The following is a 24,318-nucleotide window of genomic DNA, read 5'->3' on the forward strand; positions in this document are numbered from 1 at the left end:
GGTCTCCTCTCCTCTGTTTCCACTCTGTGCCCATAGGGAAGCAGGGCCATTTGGGGAGAACAGCCAATAGCTAGGGCTTTGGCAGCTGGTCAGAGGGATTTAGGTTTGATATAAGATTTATGTTGGCATGATGACATGATAACAGGTCCACACAGCAGTCCTAGAAGTGGGAGACGCATTAGCAGGCTGCTACAGACCCAATATTTGTGTGCTCCTAAAATTCACATTCAACCCTGATGCCCAATGTATGTGGAAGTTGGAGGTTCAGGAGGTGATTCGGTCATGAGGATGGACCCCTGAGGAATGGGATTAGTGCCCTTATAAAAGAGATCCCAGAGGGTTCCCTCACCTTCCTCCCTCCTCTTTTCCCCTCACCTCATGTAAGCCACACTGTTTTCTGTGAACCAGCAGACCCTCACCAGACAACTGAATTGCCCACACCTTGATTCTGGAACTCCCAAAACTGTGCAAAATAAATTTCTGTTGTGTCTAAGTCACCCAGTCTACAGTATCTTGTTATAGCAGCCTGAAGTGACTAAGACACAGGGTATTACAACAGAGGCAAAAGGACCTAGACTAGTCTTCTACAGTGAGAAGAGAGGAAAAGGTGAACCTGCAGGACTGGTGAAGAAGGGTAACTACCTAAAACTGAAAATCACTAGATGAAGGTAGTAAGGAAATGCATTAGCAGATAATGTCAAGCACTATTAAAGTAAACAGACCACAGGAAGTCTAGAGAATTTACAGCCCCATTATCGAAAGCCGAACATAAAGGAACAAGAGCAAGAGTTAAAATATACACACAATTCTTCAGAGCAAGTGAAGGAGGCAAATGCTGGGAGAAAGCACAGCTCCTATAAAGGGAGAGACAACAGGAAAGCTTAGAAGAGGGAACATACACAACAAGGAGACTAGGTGAGGGCCACAGAGTCCTTTACTCTGAGGAGCTATCATCAGCTGACCTCTGAAAGGTGAACTTCGGGGTGATGAAAGAGCTAGCCTTCATTCATTGGGCAGATTCACACACACAAACACACACAAACTTGCCAGGAGTGGAAACAAATGACCTGCCAGAATAAGTCCCTTTTCACAAAACTACAGGCCTGTAAGACCTACGTGTGTTAAAGCATAACCGCTTATGGCTATGGAGTCATGAACATCTGTGTTCGAACCCCAACAGTGCCGCTCGTCAAATTAGAAAACCTCAGGGGACTCTCGTTAAATAGCTTGCTGGGGGGAGGGCGCGGGGGGAGGCTTCCACACTGCATTGTCAAGGGCAGGCCTAGGGCGAGACCCCAGCAAGATCGCTGACTCCAGAGCTGTGCTCTTTCCAGCAGCCTGATGCTTTGGGCAGCGGGTCCCTGAGGGAGCGGACCCGGCCTGGAGCGCCTTTGTGGCCCCACTCACCCTTGAGCACCCGCAGAAGTGGCCCGCGGTGGGGAACCGGGCGGGAGCCCAGTCGTCGGCAGGTGGCAGCGGGACTTGGGGGGCGCCGGTGGCAGCGCCCCCGTGTGGCACGGACCGATGGGGAGGGGGGCGGCCAGGTGATGATTGGCTGGGCTGTGGCTGGCAGCTACGGGCCAAGAACAAAAGAGAGCGGGGGGGCCTCCGAAGTAGGGGCTCCCGCCCGCCCTGCGCGGGCTTCGGTGCTGGGGGAGGACGCACCCACCGCCCGCCCGCCCGCCGAGCAGCCCGGCTGGCGCGCTTGGTTTCTGCGCGAAAGCTGGCCGTGTACCTAGGAATTAACCGGCCGGCGCTGGAGGGGAGGGGTGGGGAGCGGGAAGCGGGGTGTGGGGGGGGGGGTGCTGAGCGCGCGCGAGAACAATAATAAGATCGTGTTTGCGGTCGCTGCCCGAGGAGGAATTCGGAGGAAGCGCGAGGCCCGGCGCTCGCGCCGCGCCCGGGAGCCCAGGAGGCAGGCCGGCGGCGGTGGCGGGATGAGGCAGGCTACGCGGCGCCTGTGAGCAGCGCGCGGCGGCGGCGGCGGCGGCGGCGGCGGGGACCTCAGCGCGGGCCGGAGCCGAGCGGCCGGGGGCTCCCCTCCCCCGCTGCCGGGCGGTGATTTGCCGGGCCTGCTGCGCCCCCCGCCCACCCCTCGCTTCAGCCGCCGTCTCGCCGTTTCCCCTCGTCGGAGCGGCCGCTCGTCCGCCCGCCCGCCCGGCTCGAGGCCCGCGGGGAGAGCGGCGCAGTCCGTCGGCCCGCGGGGGGGCGGCCTCCCGGCATCTTCGCGGCGCCCAAGGACGACCAGGAAGGGGAGCGGCCGGGATGGCGCGTCCGCGGCCGCGCGAGTACAAGGCGGGCGACCTGGTCTTCGCCAAAATGAAGGGCTACCCGCACTGGCCGGCCCGGGTGAGTACGCGGCCGCGCGCGGGCCCGCCCGCCCACCATTTTCCCCTTCATGATGGCGCGCCCGCCCCCTTTCCCCATCGCCTCAGCCGGGAGCCCGCCGCGAGCGGCCGACCGCGGCCGGGGCTGAGGGCGCAGGCGGCGCTGCGCAGAGAGCAGCGGGCCGCGCCCGCACCCCGCGAGGGCGGCCATCCTTCCGCCCACTTTCGAAGGCGGCTCCCGCCCCGGCAGGCCCGCCCTTGCCTTCCTCCCGGAAAGCGGGTGGGGACCGGGAGCCCCCGCCGCCGGGCAGCGGGCCTGGGGTGGAGGCTTCGCCCAGGGCAGGGTCGTTGGTAGCCGCCGCGGGTCTCGGCGAACGTCGGGGCACGTACCGGAGCGTGGTGCAAATGGCTGTCCGCGAGCCGGCGGCTGTCCGCAGCGGTAAATCCTGGAAAGGGGTAGTGGTCATTCAGAGCCAGCAGGAGCCTTCTTGGCCGTCATTCATCCATCTCCCGGTGCATCCTTCGCCATCCAGACTTGTTGAGTTCTCCCTGAGCGCGATTCCTGGTGCCCCGCCTGCCCTATCGTTGTCCTGGGGTACGTACATCCCTGGTGCCCATGGTTCGTTTAAGCGAACACCAGATAGCTGGGAGCTTGCCGCCTGGCCCTGGCTGGTGGGTCCAGTGAGCTCCTCGTGCCTTTTCACCTCCATATTTGTTTTAGGTCGTATTCTAGACCTTTTCCTTGGCCTCACATACAGTCCATAATAGCTCTCTCTCCCTATGTTGCAGGGTTGTCGCTGGGCTCTTTCTCTAGAAAGCATCTGCGTGTAATACATAACATTAAAATTTTTTATTAGGCCCTTTGCTAGCCCATGTGCTTTGTGTTTTAAAATAAATCCCTTTTACTTTTAGTTTTATAATAGTTGGCAGTGAATTGTTTGAAATAAGAAATAGAATGAAAAGGAGGGTCAAGGCATTTTGAAGACATGGTATTGAAGCCATTGGTATCCTTGAGGAATAGAAGTAGACATGGGAAATAATGGCATATATATATATATATATAGCTCCAAAATATTGTATTATGTGCAAGTAAGGATACCAAGAGCCCCCCCCCCATACATCCATTCTCAAAAGGAAATGACATCATGAGTGGCCAGACTGAAATTTGGTGAAGTTGAAGTAACAGATGAGCATCATCACTTTTTTGTTTTTAGTTTGTCATGATTGTAAAATAGAAGACACCGGGTCAGGAATTGGGGGACTTGGCCTTTGGTCTGGGTTGAGTTATGGGCTAATCATCTCAGCTGTCTGAATATGCATTTCTACAGATATACAGCAATCATCCCTAGGATTCCTTCCAACACTGACAACCTCAGATTTCAAGAGGGAATAAGTCTTCTTCAGATTCCAGGAGGCTGTGCAAATAACTTTTCTCCATATCTGAGCTGTAGGCCATCCTTAAATAAGGCAAAGTTTTCATGGTAGAATATTGAGTTATTTTTCATAATGTAGCGCCATATTGCTTTGGGGCAAGATTTGTGACTTTAGGAGTCCTTTAGGCAATCCCTTGAATATATTTGTCAAGAAATGAACAGCTCTAGGGCACATATTTTATACATAGTCAAAAGTGAATTAAAGGTTATCATCACTATTTGGTCATTTCTTGTAACATAATGGCTTTCTTTAATCTTACCTTTGAAAAATATCTCCTGAGATTCAAAAAGAAAATAGACCCTAAAATGTCATTAACATGTTGCTTGCATAGGTTGGCCACCTGTAGTACTTTTAAAACAAAAAAGTGCTGCAGAAATGGTCCTAGTTGTATACTTAATTGTACATAAAATTCCCAGAAGTTATAATTCCACCCAAGGCAAAATGGAAAATAAGATGAGGAAATAAAATCAGTTAGGTTGTTAGATAAGAGACAGTAAATACAGGAAAAAAAATTCTGTGCCTGTTCACATTTAACATTGAGTTCCTCAAGGAAAGAAGCGAAATCTCTCTAATTTTTAAAAAAATATATTATTTTATAGTGAGTGGCATGTTGGAATTTCCAAGGAAAGGTAGGGGGTAGAAAAGAAAAAAAAAAAAATGAGTCCCTGTCTTTGTTTGTCACAGTTGTAATGCTTCAATGTTCTCATTTTAATTTCATCCGAATTCTATGAGACATTATCCCCATTGTACACCTAGCTGTAGCTTTGTAGATAATAATATTATCAAAATACTTACTGGAAAAAAAATCCTACTTATTCACATTTCAAATATGACCGCTTGATATGAAGGCCAATTCTCTTGGGATTCTATACAGCCACAAGGAATCAAGCATGGGAGGAAAAACTTGGGGGAGACAAGTATCTTGAGGCTCTGAAGAGGAGCTTTCTAGCAGTCAAAGCTGGTCCACGTGGAATGGAGAGGTGACTTCTTCACTGTAGAAAAGACATTTGTTTGGTCCTAGGAATTCCCTTGTGAGGAATGGGAGCCAAGAGGATTCAGGCATCTCGTAATTTGGTCAGGTTGGTTTCAGCTTTTGGTTGGGCTTTCATCTCTGACTTGGAACATATTCTATCATCTCTCTAAGTTTCAGTTTACTAGTCTGTAAAATAGGGATAGTTCTCACCCTACAGATTTAGTGTATGTAAAAGCACTAAGGTGCAGTATTTGAATGTTCCTTTTTTTCTTTTTGAATTTCTAACTTTGCTCCCATATCAGTTCACTATTTAAAATTTTCAACTCTTGAGTAGATTTGTTATATCCAACATTTTATCATGAAAAATTTCAAACGTGGAAAAGTTAAAAGAATTGTACAGAGAACACCCATATATCTACCACCTAGATTCTACACTTAATATTTTACTGTACTTGCTCTGTTACCTATTTGTTCATATACCCATCCCTCTATCCATACACCAGTCCATTTTACTTTAACGCATTTCAAAGTAAGTTGCAGCCATCATTATAATTTACTCCTAGACACTTCAGCATGCATAGCATTAACTGAAGATCAATATTTTTATAGATCCTTTTTATTTTCTTTTGGAGGTAAAATTTACCTAGACTGAAACTCACCTTATGATATACTGTTCAGCAAGTTTGATCAATGTGTACACTGGTATAATGCAAGCCCCTAATAAGATATAGAACAGTACCAATACCTTGGAAAGTTCCCTCAAGCCTCTTCCCAGTTGATTCTTGTCCTCCTCCCTGTTCAGGTGTATTATTTTAACATTAAACAGCAGCTGGCTATTTCTTTTAAAATGTTTTAATTATAGTTGATTTACAATGTTCTGTCAATTTCTGCTGCAGCTGGCTATTTCTAATGAAGTATGTGTACTTGTTACTTATGACTTTGAAAGTTACAAGTTTGGGAGTTCCCTGGTGGCCTGGTGGTTGGGTACTCAGCATTGTCACTGCTGTGGCTTGGGTTTGATCTGTGGCCTGGGAACTTCTGTACTCCATGAGTGTGGCCAAGAAAAAAATTAGAAGTTCATTTATGCCAGAGGATTAACTAGCTTAATACTGAAAAATACTTATGCTTAAACAAGAGTCTCTGAAGCCTCTTGATTATGTACTCTATTGGCAAAAAAAAAAAACTTGAGCATGCATCTCTAATATGTGTAAATTTACTTTAAAATTACATATATGTGTACTTTATACTATTATATATATTATAAAATAAATGCAGTAGGAAACAAAAATGGATGACATATGGTATAAGTAGCATTCTATGTTTTAAAGTTCTTACTGGCAAGATATCATTAATAATACTAGATTAAATCTATTTTACAGATACTAATTTTTGAAATTTTTTTGTCTGCTACTTGTGAGATCTGATTGTCACGGTTTTTATCTTCTAAAGAGATTTTTATAGAACTGTCAGCTTGACCATTTCCTTCTTTGCTTGTGCTTATATTATTAGTGTCGTCTTTGTAGGACTCCTTCAGCCACTTGTTCATTTGGTGAGAGTTCAGTTAGATGTTCCTTAATTCTACTCAACCAGGCACACACAAATGACAGTAAATCACAGTATGCCTAAAGTGAATCAATATAACCATCTAAATAAGCACACTAGAGTTGATTTATATATTAAATATTAGTAAAATTTGCTTGTTAGGTGAAAGAATAAGAAACTGAATAGAAGTTGTATTATTTTCTTCTCACACCCTCTAAAATCATCTTGGTATCCCCTGAGGTGTGAGCATTGCTTACATTACCCCTATTGTAAATGATGGAAAAACAAAGAGTGATCCAAGCAAACCCCCAAAAGTGTCAAAACTCTTGTGTTTCAACTAAAGAGCTTTTTAAAATTTAATATGAGAACTCTCAAACATTGTTAATGGAAGAGTAAATTAATACAATCACTTTAGAAAACAGGCCTGGTCTACTATGAACACATTAAACACATTCCTACCTGTGACTTAGCAATCTGTTCTAAGCATATACCCAAGAGAAATGAGAGTCTATGTCCACCAAAAGACTGTTACAGTAATACTGATACATAGCAGTTTTATCCATAATAGCGGAAGACTGAAAACAACCTGAATGTCCATATATAAGAACAGATAAGCAAATTTGTAGTATATTTGTACAGTGGAGTGCTATTCAGCAGTGAAAAGGAAAGACTACTGATGCCCACAGAAATATGAATGAATCTCAAAAATAAAAGTTTGAGTGAAAAAGCTAGCAAGTACATTGGTATGATCCCATGATGATCAAAAACTGGCAGAACTGATCATTGTTTTTTTGTTTGTTTTTTATGGCCACACCCACAGCATATGGAAACTCCCAATGAAAGCTAAGTATGATAAAATTCAACCCATGAAGAAGCTTGGAGTATTAGATTCTTCTTTTTCCCCACCTCATGCAAAGTATGTGTTTTTTAAAATTGAGGCATTGCATACAGTATAATGCATAAATCCTAACTGTGTAGCTTGATACATTTTTACATATGTACGAACTCAGATCAAGATACAGAACATTTCTAGGAGGTCCTGCTGTGGCACAGTGGATTAAGAATCCAACTGCAGCAGGTTGGGACACTATGAAGGCGTGGGTTCAATCCCTGACCTGGTGCAGTGGGTTAAATGATCCGGCATTATTGCAGTTGTGGCATAGCTTGCAGCTGCAGCTCAGACTCAGTCCCTGACCTGGGAATTTCTATATGCCATGGGTACAGCTGAAAAAGAAAAAGAAAACAGAAATTGACAGAACATTGTAAATCAACTATAATAAAAAATTTTGAAGAAAAAGAAAAAAGAACAAAGCATTTGACTCACCCTTCTATGACCGTTCAAAGAGCTGAATTCTTATTAGACTTTTAATGATCACCTACTATATCGAAGTCACTATGCTCCGTGTGGTTTTTTCTTTTTCTACCAATAGATTAAATTTGCAGCAGTTTAAAAACATGATAATTGAATAATTAAAGTGTTTCTATACCCCCATTAATGTAAATACTAGTTGGGAATCCTCAGTTTCTAATATATAGCACTTTCTTTTTCTTTTTTCTTTTCTTTCTTTCTTTTTTTCTTTTTCTTTTTCTTTTTTTTTCTTTGCATTTGACAATAAACTGCTAGACTATGAGCCTTTATTTCTGGAGACCAGCCTCCTTATTTTCAGAGAATTACTTGAGACTTAAATTCTTTTTAATCTCAACATTAAAGTTAGATATTTATAATCTTCATCACTTTGGCATGAGTCTGCCGAAGTCCATCATTGGTTCATTCCCAAGCTGAGTGGCACAGGCTCACTCATCTTTATCCCCAGAGACTGTATTCTCATTGCCAGGGAATCAACAAATTGTCTCATTTTCTTCTGCTTAACCTTAGGAGTAAATAGGCAACCTAAACTCTTAATATCAGCATGTGTTTTCTCCATTGCTTCCATTTCAGCTCATGAATTTGTATTAATGGTGGCATGTTCCCTTTGGAGTGACCTAATAACTACTTGTTGCCTTATGATTCAAAAGGTATTAATTCTCGAAGTCAGGTTTCCACTGTATGAGATTGTGTTTGATTCTTTAAGAAAATGACTGATAGTTTAAATGATATATGACTTTATTGAAAATGTCTATTAGACATTATAGACTGATAGGTATAGTAAACATAAGAGAGGAAGAGCCCAAATATTCCTATTTATTGGAGAGAGTTATCTTCTATTGCAGAAGAGTTTTCAGATGTTTGATAAAAATACAGTTGTCCACTGCAAAAAGACCTATTAATCATTTCCAGCAGTACTACTGAAAGCATGAGGTGTGGACTGTTACCTGTCAGTGACAAGATAGTGCAGAAATTGAGAGTAAGGAGTTGCCCTCGTGGCTCAGTGGAAATGAATCTGACTAGTATCCATGAGGACACAGGTTCAATCCCTGGCCTCACTCAGTGGGTTAAGGATCCAGTGTTGCCATGAGCTGTGGTGTATGTCGCAGATGTGGTTCGGATATGGCGTTGATGTGGCTGTGGTGTAGTCCAACAGCTGCAGCTCTGATTTGACCCCTAATCTGGGAATCTCCATATGCCAGCCCTAAAAAGACAAAAATGCAGCCCAAAAAAGACAAAAACAAAGAAAAAGAAAAGAAATTGAGAGTAAGAGCTTAGAAGCTTTTACCAATTTGATAGTGTAACTTTTTGTGAATCTAATTTAAAAATGAAGTTTGTATTTATATGCTTTTTTTTTTTGTCTTTTTGTTGTTGTTGTTGCTATTTCTTGGGCCGCTCCCACGGCATATGGAGGTTCCCAGGCTAGGGGCTGAATCGGAGCTGCAGCCACCGGCCTACGCCAGAGCCACAGCAACGCAGGATCCGAGCCGCGTCTGCAACCTACACCACAGCTCACGGCAACGCCGGATCCTTAACCCACTGAGCAAGGGCAGGGACCGAACCCGCAACCTCATGGTTCCTAGTCGGATTCGTTAACCACTGCGCCACGACGGGAACTCCTTGTATTTATATGCTTTTTAACTTTATTTTATTTTATTATTTTTATTTTATTTTTTGCTTTTTAGGGCCGCACCCAGGGCATATGGAAGTTCCCAGGGTAGGGGTCGGATCTGAGCTGTAGCTGCCAGCCTACACCACAGCCACAGCAACAGCAGATTTGTGCGGAGTCTACAACCTATACCACAGCTCAGGGCAGTGTCGGATCTTTAAACCCGCTGAGTGAGGCCAGGGATCGAACCCACATACTCATGAATACTAGCTGGATTCGTTTCTGCTGACCCACAGCAGGAATGTCCTAATTTATTTTTTAATACTTCATCTTTATTAATGTATTTTATTTTAAAAAGTAACTAATAAAGTTTTTTTTAGAAAATTCCTCTTCACCGCAGAAGTGTTGACTACAGAAAAAAGGTTAATAGTGTTCCTTGCACCAAAACGGTTTGCTCATACTATAAGCTATTTAAACTATCTTTAATTATGTAAAAGACAGTGGACTGACCTTCATGTTGAATATTAATTTCACCTGTGTAAAAAAATTATTACACAAGTAGTAGTGTTCATTGTAGAAAGGGTAATATCCCTAGAATGCTTACAAGCATCGTAAATATGCACCTATATGTGTAGGTACATAATTTTTGTAATATATACAGTTTTGCAACCTTTTTTCCTACTAGACACTGTAACTTTAGAACACTTTCAAGGCAATGAATATGTCTCCATAACATTATTTATAACAGCCATCTCATAATTTATGACATGGAGCTATTTTTATAAATTATAACTAATTCCTATCAACAGGACAGTTTATTTCCAGCTTTACTCTATAAAAGAATACTCTGAGAAACATTCTTTGGCTAAGTCATTAGTTGTTTGCTTAGGACAAGTTTCTGGAAATTATATTTCTGAGTTAAGGGGCATGTGCCTCTGTTAAGGCTTTGTATTTATATTGTTACATTACTCTCCAGAAAAGTTTTTACTGTCTTATCCACTATAAGAATAAGAGATACTTGTTTTCTCACGTATTCATTAAAAGTAGATGATTCAGACTTGAAAAAAATCTTTGTCAGTTTAATAAACACAAATGTTTAATTGAATTAATTTCTTTGGTTACAAGTTGGGCAGCATATATTTATCATACATGACATATATCAACAATATGTCATATATGTGTCCTGATTACAAGTTAGGATGAGTATATGTCATAACACTACTATGAGGTAGATATCCCCATAAGAGAACCAAGATTTAGCTTAAGAATTTCTCCTAAAGACATACACTTATTAAGTGTCTTAATCGCAGGCTATCAAGAATGCCACAAGAGGAATTCCTTCTGTAGCACAACAGGATCTGCGGTGGCACTGCAGTGCCAGGACTTAGGTTCAATCCCCAGCCCTGCACGGTGGGTTAAAGGATCTGGCGTTGCCACAGCTGCAGCACACATAGGTCATAAACTGCCGCATGGATCTGACCCCTAGCCCAGGAACTCCATATGCCTGTGGGGCAGCCAAAAATAAATGAAAAAATAAAAGAATGCCACAAGAACATAAGAAGTGTGATATCATACTAGGTAAAAGACTGAAGAAGCATTTGGCAATGTATTATATCATGTAGGGAGTACCTGTCATGGCTTAGCATTAACAGACCCAACTAGTATCCATGAGGATACAGGTTCAATCCCTGGCCTCGCTCAGTGGGTTAAGGATCCAGTGTTGCTGTGAGCTGTGGTGTAGGTCATAGACATGGCTTGGAACCCACGTTGTTGTGGCTGTGGTGTAGGCTGGCAGCTGTAGCTACAATTCAGCCCCTAGCCCAGGAACTTCCATATGCTGAGGATGTGGCCATAAAAAAAAGATGAAAAAAAAAAAAACCAAAAAACCCACACTTTGCTGTACAGCAGAAATTGATAGAACATTGTAAATAAACTATTAAAAAAAAAAGTTCTAGTGTAGATAAAGTAGGCTTAAAAAAAAGGCCATGTACATGTGTGTGTATGTAGGGCTCACAAGTTGCTGTAAAACTGGCAGTCTCAAGTCAGAGAACATTTACCATTATAGCATTTTGTTGTTGTTGTTGTTGCTATTTCTTGGGCCGCTCCCACGGCATATGGAGGTTCCCAGGCTAGGGGTCCAATCGGAGCTGTAGCCACTGGCCTACACCAGAGCCACAGCAACGCCGGATCCGAGCCGCGTCTGCAACCTACACCACAGCTCACGGCAACGCCGGATCGTTAACCCACTGAGCAAGGGCAGGGACTGAACCCGCAACCTCATGGTTCCCAGTCAGATTCGTCAACCACTGTGCCACAACGGGAACTCCCCATTATAGCATTTATTATATTATCTTTTAGTCTGTATCTCTTTGAAAGCTCTCATAAAAATAAATAAGATATTAGTTGCCCATTTAGAGAAAGAAGAGACCCATCGGAAGATGTGGTATATATACACAATGGAATACTACTCAGCCATAAAAAAGAATGACATAATGCCATTTGCAGCAACATGGATGGAGCTAGAGAATCTCATACTAAGTGAAATGAGCCAGAAAGACAAAGACAAATACCATATGATATCACTTATAACTGGAATCTAATATCCAGCACAAATGAACATCTCCTCAGAAAAGAAAATCATGGACTTGGAGAAGAGACTTGTGGCTGCCTGATGGGAGGGGGAGGGAGTGGGAGGGATCGGGAGCTTGGGCTTATCAGACACAACTTAGAATAGATTTACAAGGAGATCCTGCTGAATAGCATTGAGAACTTTGTCTAGATACTCATGTTGCAACAGAAGAAAGGCTGGGGGGGAAAATGTAATTGTAATGTATACATGTAGGGATAACCTGACCCCCTTGCTGTACAGTGGGAAAATAAAAAAAAAAAAAAGAGAGACCCATTAAAATCAATTCTGAATGAATGGCATAGTGTTGACTTAGTGTAGGTTCTAAAAACCTTTATGTGTGAGAGAACACATATACTTTGAACATCAGGTAGGTTAGCTATGTGAGTTACTGGTTCAGTAGAGCCTAGAAGCTCAATCATAAAAGCCATCACAAGCCTGTGTAGCTTTTTGCCAGTTTACTGAATTCCCAATCCCCATAACAGCATTTTTCTGTGTATAGTATTTCACTGTCTTTTGCATACATAATCTCCTTTTAGCTGATTAAAATAGAAATAGTTAGTGAAATTTTCTATTATATCATCTTCCTTGATAAGAATTTGCTGTAGTTAGGCAAGTACCATCTATATAGTCACAGAGAGCCACATAGAGGTAAAATGATGAGATGATCTAATGACTAGTAAGCTCAAACCTTTAGAATGGCATCCTCCAGATTTATGAGCAAGATTTCCTGCCATGTTGGGAAAGACAACGAGACTAGGATTTAAAAGACAAGAATCTCATTCCACCACTATCTTAGTTTGTTAGGTTTGGGCATCCTTTTTGGTTTGGTTTTGGGGAGCATCTTATTATAACCTCTCTGTAAAACAGGTCGAGTGATCATTCTTATTCTTTTGCCCTTTTTCCTAATAATCAGATGTGAAAATATACATGAAGTGTTTGCTAATTAAGTACCTATTACCTCCTAGAAACACCAGACTAGGAACCTAGTCTCAGTATTGCTTTTGTGGTTTGACAAGTGTGTTTTTCAGCAATTTCCTTGTGTCTTTATAATAGCGCTTTAGCTCTAGGCTTTGAGGGTTGTGGGGATTTCCTTTTGTTACCCCTCATTCAGATTCCTGAGTGTGATGGGCCATTCTAGAGATTCCATGTTGCTCCAGGAGTTGGGGGCAAACTAAACGGGTCTGTGGAAGTTTTCCTTGTGGCTCACTGGTTAAGAACCCGACTAGTATCCATGAGGATGCAGGTTCAATCCCTGGCCTCACTCAGTGGGTTAAGGATCTAGCATTGCCGCAAGCTGTGGCATAGGTCACAGATTTGTCTCAGATCTGATGCAGCTGTTATGTAGGCCGGCGGCTGCATCTCCAATTTCACCTCTAGCCTGAGAATTTCTGTATGCCATGGGTGTGGCCCTAAAGAGACAAAAAATAAAAGGGTCTCTGAATCAGCTACTCTTCTCACTTGATCACTGAGACCCAAGCTCTAAGTGGATTTTCTAAACTTGATTATAGAGTCCCTTAGGCTTCAGAAAAGTAGAGGTACCTGTTCAAAGTGTAGGAGAGTCAGTGGTAATAAGGTTGCCTCCATGTAGGCTGGAAAATTCTTACTAACATGGTAGTAACTTCTCAGTTTCCATCAAAATACGTTTAAGATGGACTTGTTATAAGCGATAGATTCAGTTAGGTTCAGTAGTGGTTAGCAAATGAGTTTCATAGAAGATTGAAACATTTTTATGTAGAGGAAAACATCAAAAAATAAACTCATGTCTTTAGATGTCTCCTTTTGTCACTGAATGGCATCTTAAATTTTTGGAGGAAATGCATATTCAAAGAGAGCAGTATTATAAATTCTCAGTTCATTTTTTAAAAGTTAGCGTATGTTAAATAGATTGAAAGTTAATTCCCTCTAGACTTCTGTTTGACTTTCAAAATGAGACCAACTATTTTCAAACAAGGAGTAACTGTTTTTATCTCCTTCACTGGACTGCTACTTGAGGATTAAGTCAATAATTTTGAAAAAGTATTTAGACCTTAGAAATGAGATGTTGTTGCTGATTGATTCTGATTCAGTCCAGTGTAGTGACTTTCAGACTTTTTTGGACTGTAACTGACAGAGATAAATATTAATTTCGAACACATATCAGAAAAAAATTTCACCAAATCATACTGTATGTGATGCATTCTGAAATTTTTTATCTTTCATTTTGTATAAAATCAGGTTGTAGCCCCACAAGATCAGTTTCACTACCTGTAGCTTGAAAAGCACTGCTGTGGTCTGTTAGGCCAAAGGGAAATTAATTTATGTGAGTTATATTACGTTTATATAGAACACTGGTTGGATTTTTGAGGTGAGTTAGTAGTCTTGAGCTTTTTATTCTACTATAGCACAGTCTTACATGAAGGTCACACGAACATAAGAAATGAAAGTTATGTTAGGTCAGTTAACCATCCAGGCCAGTATTTTCCTTGATCTCCAAAGGTATACAGATCAAATACTCTCATCTTCCTTCAATATTGAACTGCAAATATACCTACAACTTTCTTGAACCTAATTATAGTGTCATAATATGGCTTCTTGAGGGTAATTAAGCTTCATACATTTGCTAACTATCCAGTTATAAACACTGTTTGACTACCTAGTGTTCCTGGGATGATAATATCGAGCTTCTGGAGTTTTCTTGGGTTCATGAGACTAGACTGTAAGTTATCAGGCTGTCAGTGACTGGGATTGATGGGCTTTTTTTAAAGCCCAAAAGACTTATAGGTGGGGTGAATTTGTGGTGCCTCCTGAGGTGGCTATAAAGTCATTTCTAATGGTTCTATATATTTTTTCAATCACTTTTGTCTAATCAAAAAGAAATGTCCTTGCTACTATTAGGTACAGCAGTCTCAGAAGAGAGAACCCAGTATTGGTGATAGTAAGGCCCTGTTCAATTTCTGAAAAAGATATGTTCCTGAAAAGTTATAGTAAGCACAGTTTGATACCTCACATCTGACTGACTGACTCACCCAAAATACATAACACTTCTGTTGGAAAATAGCACCACTCTGCTAAGTGGAAATATCTGGGAACAAAAGGGATAGTATTATATTAATCTTTGTATTATGCCAGGTATTCAAGAACTCTGGTGGCTCTACACTCAGCTTTTGTTACTGGTATTTTCTGGCCCTGTCCTGTGCTAGGTGGGGTGGCAAGGAAGAACAAAGCCTTTGATAAAGTAATAAAATTTGGTGGTCTCCATTGTTTATTTTTAATAAGCTCCTTGTATGTGGAATAGATTTATTTAACTACAAGGTATCAGGTAACCCAGGACAAATGTGTCCCTTGTATTTATATTGTCATAAAAGCAGATTACAGAAGTAGGGCAGCTCAGCAAGAATGGACAGTTAAGAGAAGTTTGTCGAAGGGAAGTGGAGATGATGGTGATTGAAGACTCCTCCTTTGTGCCACTAAAATTGGTTCTCATTCAGTATTATTGTAAACTCTAAAAATAAGCCCTTGAAGAGTTTCCTCTTTGGTGCAGTGATTGCACCAAACTGGTGGTGTCTCTGCAACAGCTTGGGTTGCTGCTGGGCATAGGTTCGACCCCTGGTCCGGTGCAGTGGGTTAAGGTTCTGGTGTTGCCACAGCAGTGGCTCAGATTCGATCCCTGGCCTGGGAACCTCCGTATGCTGAAGGCGTGACAGTAATAATAATAATAGTAATAATAGTAATATGCCCTTGACCTCTCCATTTTCTCTTGGTTTCCCAGCTTTTCCTTGCTTCATTCCTTCCTTATCCTAATTAGACCCACATGGTTACTTGAACTGCTCTCATTCATGCACACTTTGATGCATTTATCCTGTGAACTCCTTCCTGGGTCATTCTTAGAATCTGCCTTCTCTGTTCCAGCTGGTGATAGAGACCAGCTAGGCATAATCACAAAAACATACAGACTGGGGCTGCCCTAGGATTAATTTCAGTTAGGGTCCTCAACACTGCTCATCATCCTTTTACTTGTCCTGGCTCAGCTTGTCCATCCTCTTCAGGTGTTAGTAGATACTTTTACTATCCTCTTCCAATGCAGTTTCTTTACCCTCATTTTCAGCAAATTATTTATTTTACTTTCATATTTCATATGTTCATTTTCAAGTTGCAGTGGAGAGCAGGAGCTTTGTGGGCAGATGAAGCCATGTCTGCTTCATTGCTCTGTCCCTCAGAAGGTGAATGACCCTGGATATCTAATCTCTTAGCTTTTGTGGGCTGTAAAATAGAGACCATGATGCCTCCTTTTAGGGTTATTTCCAGGATTTTTAACATAAAGAGCCTGAAGTTTAACAGATGATCAAAAAATGTCTGTTTCCCTCTCCATCCACCTGTTGTTCCCCATCCTCCTTACTAAGACCCTCCCCTTCTTGCTTGGCCCCACCCTTTTCCTTCTTTCATTCAACATTTAGCAGATGTCTTGAATGTTTGCTATGTCCCAGATACCCTAATAGATGCTAAGGGTAGAGAAGTGACCTAAACGAAGTTTTGTTCTCATAGACTTTAAGTCATCAGCTTCTTCCCCTGCACTCTTTCTGTTCAGACCAGAATGAATAATCTCTCCTATCTTTCATGTGCTGCTCTCTCTGCTTTCCGTAGTTAGCCAGGCTTCTTTAAATAACTGACCTTACTTTCTCTTTCTCACACTTCTCCCAGAAGTCACCATGACCTGCCAATTCAAAGAACTCATTACAATCCTAATTGTTGCCTCTGTGGAATTAATACTGCCTTTAGAAAATTATCTTCCCTTGGCTTCCCTCATGTATTTCTTTTCTTGAAAGATTCTTCTGCTTCTCTAACCATACATTCGCAGGTTCTTTTTTGGCTTCAAGCCGCTATTCTTTTTAAATTTTTTTTTTTTTTTTTGGGCCATGCCTACAGCATATGGAAGTTCCCCAGGCTGAGTCAAATCAGAGCTGCAGCTGTCAGCCTGCACCACAGCCCCAGCAATGCCAGATCTGAGCTACATCCATGAACTATGCTGCGGCTTGTGGCAACGACGGATTGTTAACCTACTGAGCGAGGCCAGAGATCAAACCCACATCCTCATGGATGCTATTCGGGTTCTTTTTTTTTTCTTCTTTTCTTTTTTTATTTATTTTATATATTTTTTCTTTTTAGGGCCGCACCCGCAGCATATGGAAGTTCCCAGGCTATGGGTTGAATTGGAGCTGTAGCAGCCAGCCTACACCATAGCAACATCAGATCAGAGCCGTGTCTACAACCTACACCACAGCTCATGGCAACACCGGATCCTTAACCCATTGAGCAAGGCCAGGGATCAAACCCACATCCTCAGGGATGCTAGTCAGGTTCGTTAACCACTGAGCCATGACAGGAACTCCACTATTCTGGTCCTTAACCTGCTGAACCACAGAAGGAACTCCCACCGAGCCACTATTCTTTAGAGTACTGTTTTCTAAACCTCTTTTTCAGGCCCATGCTCACTATTGTGCGCTTCAAATCCATACATCCATTTATTTACTAGATAGCTCCATCTAGCTGTCCATCAGAAAACACAAACTCATCATCAAAACTAATCTGTCCACCCCTTCCCACCCAGGTATTCCTGTTTTTTGTCAAAGATTACTATTCAGCCAGTCACCCAAAAAACAAAGACCTTAAATTATTCCTAGATTCTCCTCTTTCTTTACCTCCAATATCTTGTTGATCACCTAATGATGTCAAGATTATACAAATGGAGATCTGGTAGTAGTTCTTATAGAGAAAAGTAGTGTGAAATTTGATTCATCACACAGCCTAGGGCAATGTAAGAGTGTTAAACACAAAAGAACCTGAGGCATATTCATGTTGTAAACAGGATATAATTTCAGCAAAACAGTATGACATTAAATTATTAATTTGTATTTTGGTGTCGTTCTATTTCTACTTAATATGTAAATTTATCTTGGTTTTATTTTTATTTTTTTCCTTTTTTTCTTGCTTGTAGCATGTAGAAGTTCCCAAACCAGGGATGGAGCCCATGCCACAGCAGCAGCCCAAGCCGCTGCAGTAACTTCACTGGATCCTAAACCCACAGACACACAAGGGAACTCCAGTCTTAATTTTATAGTGTATCATTGTAATAGTACTGCTGTTACATTTGTGCCCATTTCAGAACATTATAAAATTTTACAATAGGTGGGGCTCCACATCATGTTGATGCATTTTTTTATTCTTCTTTTTTTAAGAATTCTGATCAGGAGCAGAAGTTAAATTCCGTCAAATTGTAATAGTCTTGTAAGTTTTCTCTTATGGTCTTTGTATTAATTATATTACATAGATTTAAAATACTGAATTGTACTTGTATACCTGGAATATACCTTACTTTGTCTCAGTTCAGTAGTCCCCCCTAATCTGTGGGGGACACAGTACAATACCACTAATGAATGCCTGAAATTGGGAATACAATTCAGAGACCTGTGTGTGTGTAGGTATAGGAAAAAATAGTGTGTGTGTGTGTGTGTGTGTGTGTGTATATATACACTATTTCCTATGTAGGTATATATAGTGTGTGTGTATATATATATACACACTATTTTTTCCTGTACCTACATACCTATAATAGAGTTTAATTTATAAATTAGGCACAGTAAAATATTAACAACAATAATAACAGTTATATCAACACAATAATAAAAGTTATGTGAATGTGGTCTCCTCATAATATTGTACCAATTTAACGCCTTTTCATCCTGACTAAGCACTTACATCATGCGCTGTGGCCATAACTGGTAGTTTGGAGTACAACAGCAAAACTAGCCCAAATGTCTTTTTCCTTCTTCACGGTTTCATGGATAGAAAATTGGTACATCTTGGAGTTCCCATCGTGGCGCAGAGGTTAACGAGTCTGACTAGGAACCATGAGGTTGCGGGTTCGATCCCTGGCCTTGCCCAGTGGGTTGAGGATCCGCCGTTGCCATGAGCTGTGGTGTAGGTTGCACATATGGCTCAGATCCCATGTTGCTGTGGCTCTGGCATGGGCCGGCAGCTACAGCTCCGATTAGACCCCTAGCCTGGGAACCTCCATGTGCCACGGTTGCAGCCCTAGAAAAGGCAAAAAGACAAAAAGAAAAGAAAAGAAAATTGGTTCACAGACGATATTAAGTTAAGAACTTTTACTTATTCCCTTAAAAGAAGCACTTTGCATCTTCTCTTTGACATATCCAAATTTCTGGCATCACTACTCTTGCACTCTGGGGCCATAATTAAGTAAAGGTTACTTGAACACCAGCACTGCAATACTGCAGCAGTTGATCTAATAACTGAGATAGCTACTAAGTTACTAACAGATGGGGTATGCTGGATGAAGGAGTGGATGATGCATGTCCCACTCCAGGATGGCTTGAGAGTTCATCATGTTACACAGAATGGTGGACAATTTAAAATATTAGTTATTTCTGGGAGTTCCCATTGTGGAGCAGCAGAAACGAATCCGACTAGGAACCATGAGGTTGCAGGTTTGATCCCTGGCCTTGCTTATCAGGTTGGGCTCCAGCATTGCTGTGAGTTGTGGTGTAGTTCGCGGACACAGCTCAGATCCTGTGTTGCTGTGGCTGTGGCAAAGGCTGGCAGCTGTAGCTCCATTTTGACCCCTAGCCTGGGAACTTCCATGTGCTGTGGGTGCGGCCCTAAAAAAAAAAAAAAAAAAAAAAACAAGTTATTTCTGGAATTTTCCATTAAATAGTTTTGGACCATGGTTGTCCACAGATAACCGAAACCATAGCAAATGAAACTGCAAATAATGGTGAACCACTGTATGTCCATTTGTTTTTTGTTGAGATATAATTCAGGTAACATAAAACTCACCCATTTAAATTACACAGTTCAGTAGGTTTTACTGTATTCACAAGGCTGTACAACCATTACTAATTCTGAAACAATTTTATCACCCAAAAAGAAACCTATATCCATTAAGCTGTCCGTCCCCATCTATTCTTAGCCCCAATCAATGGTAGTCAGTGATGTACTCTGTCTCTGTGAATTTGCTTATTCTGGATATTTCATTTAAAGAGTGTCATAGAATATATAGCCTAATATGTCTGGCCTCTTTAACGATGTTTTCAAACTTCATCAATGTTATAGCGTCTATCACATCTATAGTGTCTTCCTTTTAATGGCTGAGTAACAGTCCATAGGTATTCCAGATTTGTTTATACATTCATCAGTTGATAGATATTGGGGTCATTTCCACTTTGGGCTGTTATAAATAATACTGCAATAAATATATATGTACAATTTTTATGTGGATTTAATGTGTTCATTAAACATAAATATCATAAAACAAATATCTCTTGGGTATATACTTAGGAATGGAATTGCTGGGTCATATTTGATGCTTTGTTTAATCCTTTGAAAAGTTTCCAGACTCTTCTCCAAAGCTGCTGTACCATTTTGCATTCCATAAGCCTAATGGCCTTGTCCAATGTTGAATAAAAGTGATCAGAGTGAATATTGGAGTTCCCGTTGTGGCTCAGTGGTTAACGAATCCAACTAGGAACCATGAGGTTGTGGGTTCAATCCCGGCCTTGCTCAGTGGGTTAAGGATCCAGCATTGCCATGAGCTGTGGTATAGGTTGCAGATGCAGCTCAGATCCCATGTTGCTGTGGCTCTGGTGTAGGCCAGTGGCTACAGCTCCAATTTGCCCCCTAGCCTGGGAACCTCCATGTGCCGCGGGAACGGCCCAAAAAATGGCAAAAAGACAAAAAAAAAGTGATCAGAGTAAATATCATCATCATGTTCCTGATCTTATGCAGGAAACTTTCATCTTTCACCGTTAAGTATGATGTTAGCTGTGGATTTTTCATAGATGCCCTTTGCCAAGTTGAGAGTGTTTCTTCCTTCTATGCCTAGTTTGTTGAGTTTTTTTTTTTTAATCATGTAAGGTTGCTGGTTTTTGTCAGATGCTTTCCCCACATCTCTTGAGTTAACCATATGGTGTCTTGTCTATTGTTTATTAATATGGTGTATTATGTTGATTGATTTCCATGTGTTAAACCAACTTTGCATTCCTGGGATAAAATTTCTTGGTCATGGTGCAGAATTTTTTTGTTTTTTGGCCACACCCACAGCATTTGAAAGTTCCCAGGCCAGGGGGGGAACCCACACTGCAACTGTAACCAGAACCACAGCAGTGACAAGGGAACTCCCAGAATTCTTTTTATATGTTGTTAGATTCTGTTTGCTAATACAAATAAATGGTCCGTGACATACACTGGTTGAACTTAAAATTTTTTGACTTCATGACAGTGCAAAAGCAATACACGTTCAGTAGAAACCACACTTCAAATTTTAATTTTGATCTTTTCCCAGGCCAGCAGTATGTTGTAAGATACTTTCTTGTGATGCTGGCCAATGGCAGTGAGCCCTAGCTCCCATTCAGCCATGAGGTCATGAGAGTAAACAACCAGTACACTTATAACTATTCTATGCCCATATAATCATTCTGTTTTTTTACTTTCAGAATGGTATTAATAAATTATATGAGGTGCTCAATATTTTATTATAAAATAGGCTTTATGTTAGATTATTTTGCCCAAATGTAGGCTAATGTAAGTGTTCCAAGCATGTGTAAGGTGGGCTACCCTAAGCTGTGATGTTTGGTATGTTGGGAGTACTAAATCCTTTTGTTAATGATAATTTAACAATTAATTTCAGTTTATCTGGGTGTAACTATCATAAGTTGAGGAAGATCTGTTTTGTTGACAATTTGTGCATCTGTAAGTAATAAATAATATTGATCTATTGTTCTGTGTTTTATGACGTCTACTTCTGGTATACTTGTATCAGAGTAATACTGGCCTCAAAAAATGAATTGGGGACTGTTTTCTATTTTGTTGTCATTGTTTTTGTTTTTGGCTGCTCCTGTGGCATATGGAAGTTCTCAGGCCAGGGACTGAATCCAAGCCACCGCTGCAGCAATGCTGTATCCTTAACCCACTGTGCCACAGTGGGAACTCTTCCCCACTATTTTTTGAAAAAGTTTGAAGGATTGCTATTAATTCTTCTTGAAATGTTTGTTAGGATTCACCAGTGAAGCCATCTGGTCCTGAGTTTTTCTTTGTGGGTAGGTTTTTTTTTTTTTCCCCTACCCCTTTATTGAGCTATAACAAAACATTGTATAAATTTAAGGTATACAGTGTGATGACTTGACACACTTAAAAATATTATAAAGTGTGGAGTTCCCATCGTGGCACAGTGGTTAACGAATCTGAGTAGGAACCATGAGGTTGCAGGTTCGATCCCTGGCCTTGCTCAGTGGGTTAAGGATCCGGCATTGCTGTGAGCTGTGGTGTAGGCCGCAGACACGGCTCAGATCCAGCATTGCTGTGGCTCTGGCGTAGGCTGGCTGCTAGAGCTCTGATGGACCCCTAGGCTGGGAACCTCCATATGCTGCAAGTGCCGCCCTAGAAAAGACAAAAAATATATATATATATTATAAAGTGATTACCCCTGTAAGGTTAGTTAGCACCTCAGTCACCTCCCATAATTACCTTTTTTTTGTAGTAAGAACATTTAAGATTTACTCTCAGCGGGAGTTCCTGTCGTGGTTCAGTGTTTAACGAATCTGACTAGGAACCATGAGGTTGTGGGTTCTATCCCTGGCCTCAATCAGTGGGATAAGGATCCAGCATTGCTGTGAGCTGTGGTGTGGGTCGCAGATGCGGCTTGGATCCCCTGTTGTTGTGGCTGTGGTGTAGGCCGGCGGCTACAGCTCCAGTTAGACCCCTAGCCTGGGAACCTCTATGTGCCATGGGTACGGCCCTAGAAAAAGAAAAAAAAAAATTCACTCTCAGCAATTTTCGAGTCTATACAAAATTTTTGAGTATAATCACCATACTGTGTGTTAGATCCCCAAAACTGACTCAGCTTGTAATTGAAAGTTTATAGCCTTTAACCAATATCTCCTAATTCCCCCTTCCCTCCAGCCCCTAACAACCATCATTCTATGAGTTTGGCTTTTTTAGATTCTTTGTGGATAGTTTTTCTTTTATTACTTATGGTAATTTTTTATTACTAATTCAGTTTCTTGTAATAACTCTCCTCATTTTCTACTTCTTCAGTGGGTTTCAGTAGCTTTTGTCTTTCTAGGAATTTGTTCATTTTATCTAGGTTATCCAATTCATTGCCATACAATGATCCGGACCATTCCCTGATAGTCTTTTTTATTTTTGTAATGTCGGTATTTATGTTCTCTTTGCTCCTGATTTAGTAATTTGAATCTTCTCTCCTTTTTCTCAGTCTAGCTTAAGATTTGTCAATTTTATTGATCTTTTCAGAGAACTTTTGGTTTCATTAATTTCCTGCTATTTTACTTATTTCCACTCTAATCTTTAGGTTTTTTTCTTCCTTCTAGTTTCTTTCAGTTAGTTTGCTATTCTTTTTCCAGTTTCTTAAGGTAGAAGTTTAGGTTATTGATTTTTATCTTCCTTTTTAATATAGGTGTACTCAGCTATAAATTTCCAAGTACTGTTTTCATTGTCTCATGTAAGTTTTGATGTGTTTATGTTTTCATTCATCAACAAATACCTATTAATTTTTCCAGTGATTCCTTCTTTGTCAGTTGGTTATTGAGGAGCAGGTTGTCTAATTTCTACATGTTTGTGAATTTCCTAAATTTTCTTCTGTTAGTGATGTCTAAGTTCATTATATTGTGGTCAGAGGATATACTTTGTATGACTTCAGTTCTCTTAAATTCATTGAAGCATGTTTTATAACCTGACATATGGTACATTCTGGTGAATAGTCCACGTATACTTGAGAAGAATGTGTATTCTGCTGCTGTTGAATGGACTATTCTATAGATATCCATTAAGTTTGTAGTATTTTGTTTCCTTTTTGATCTTCTGTCTAGTTGTTCTATCCATTATTTAAAGTAAGATACTGAAGTCTACATCTATTATGTTGAATTGTCTATTCTTTCTATTCTGTTGTATAGCCTTTTGTCTTATTTCTTTTGCAGGTTTACTGACTTGGTAAAATGTGTGGGAAGTGTTCTAATTTTTAGATGCTCTAAAATAATTTATACTTGCCAAGCAGTTATCAGTGGCTTGAAAGACCTTAAAACCACATCAGGCCTGGAAACTTTTTGAGGTTTTTTTCAGACATCTTATTAATTTCATAGTTATTGCTTATTCACATGTTCCACTCTTGAATCAGTTCTAGCCATTTTTATTTTCCTAGAAAAATGTCTACTTCATTGATGTAGCAAACCTTCTAGTGTAGGATTATGTATACACCATTCTATTATAATTTTTAGTCTTAGTCACTGTAGTTGTATCTCATAGTAATTTTATATAATATATATATTTTTTTATTTTTATTTATTTATTTTTTTCTACACCTGTGGCTTATGGAAGTTCCCAGGCCAGGGATCAAATCCAAGCCACAATTACAACCTATGCCATAGCTACAGA

General features: G+C 40.9%; 1 protein-coding gene across 2 annotated transcripts in view; it reads left to right on the top strand.

The window, feature by feature from the left end:
* Nucleotides 1-1,669: 1,669 nt before the first annotated feature.
* The window catches only part of HDGFL3 (HDGF like 3), an 87,612-nt gene continuing 64,963 nt past the window's right edge, over nt 1,670-24,318 (top strand). Inside the window, exon 1 of one of the 2 annotated variants that reach the window (XM_047797652.1) lies at nt 1,670-2,349. In XM_047797652.1, the coding sequence (XP_047653608.1) occupies nt 2,266-2,349 (84 nt within the window). In that variant the 5' untranslated portion in view covers nt 1,670-2,265. The remainder of the gene's footprint in view (nt 2,350-24,318) is intronic. The other variant, XM_047797653.1, reaches the window with a different exon arrangement.

This window comes from Phacochoerus africanus, chromosome 9 (assembly GCF_016906955.1).
Source record: "Phacochoerus africanus isolate WHEZ1 chromosome 9, ROS_Pafr_v1, whole genome shotgun sequence".
Taxonomy (NCBI): Eukaryota; Metazoa; Chordata; class Mammalia; order Artiodactyla; family Suidae; genus Phacochoerus; species Phacochoerus africanus.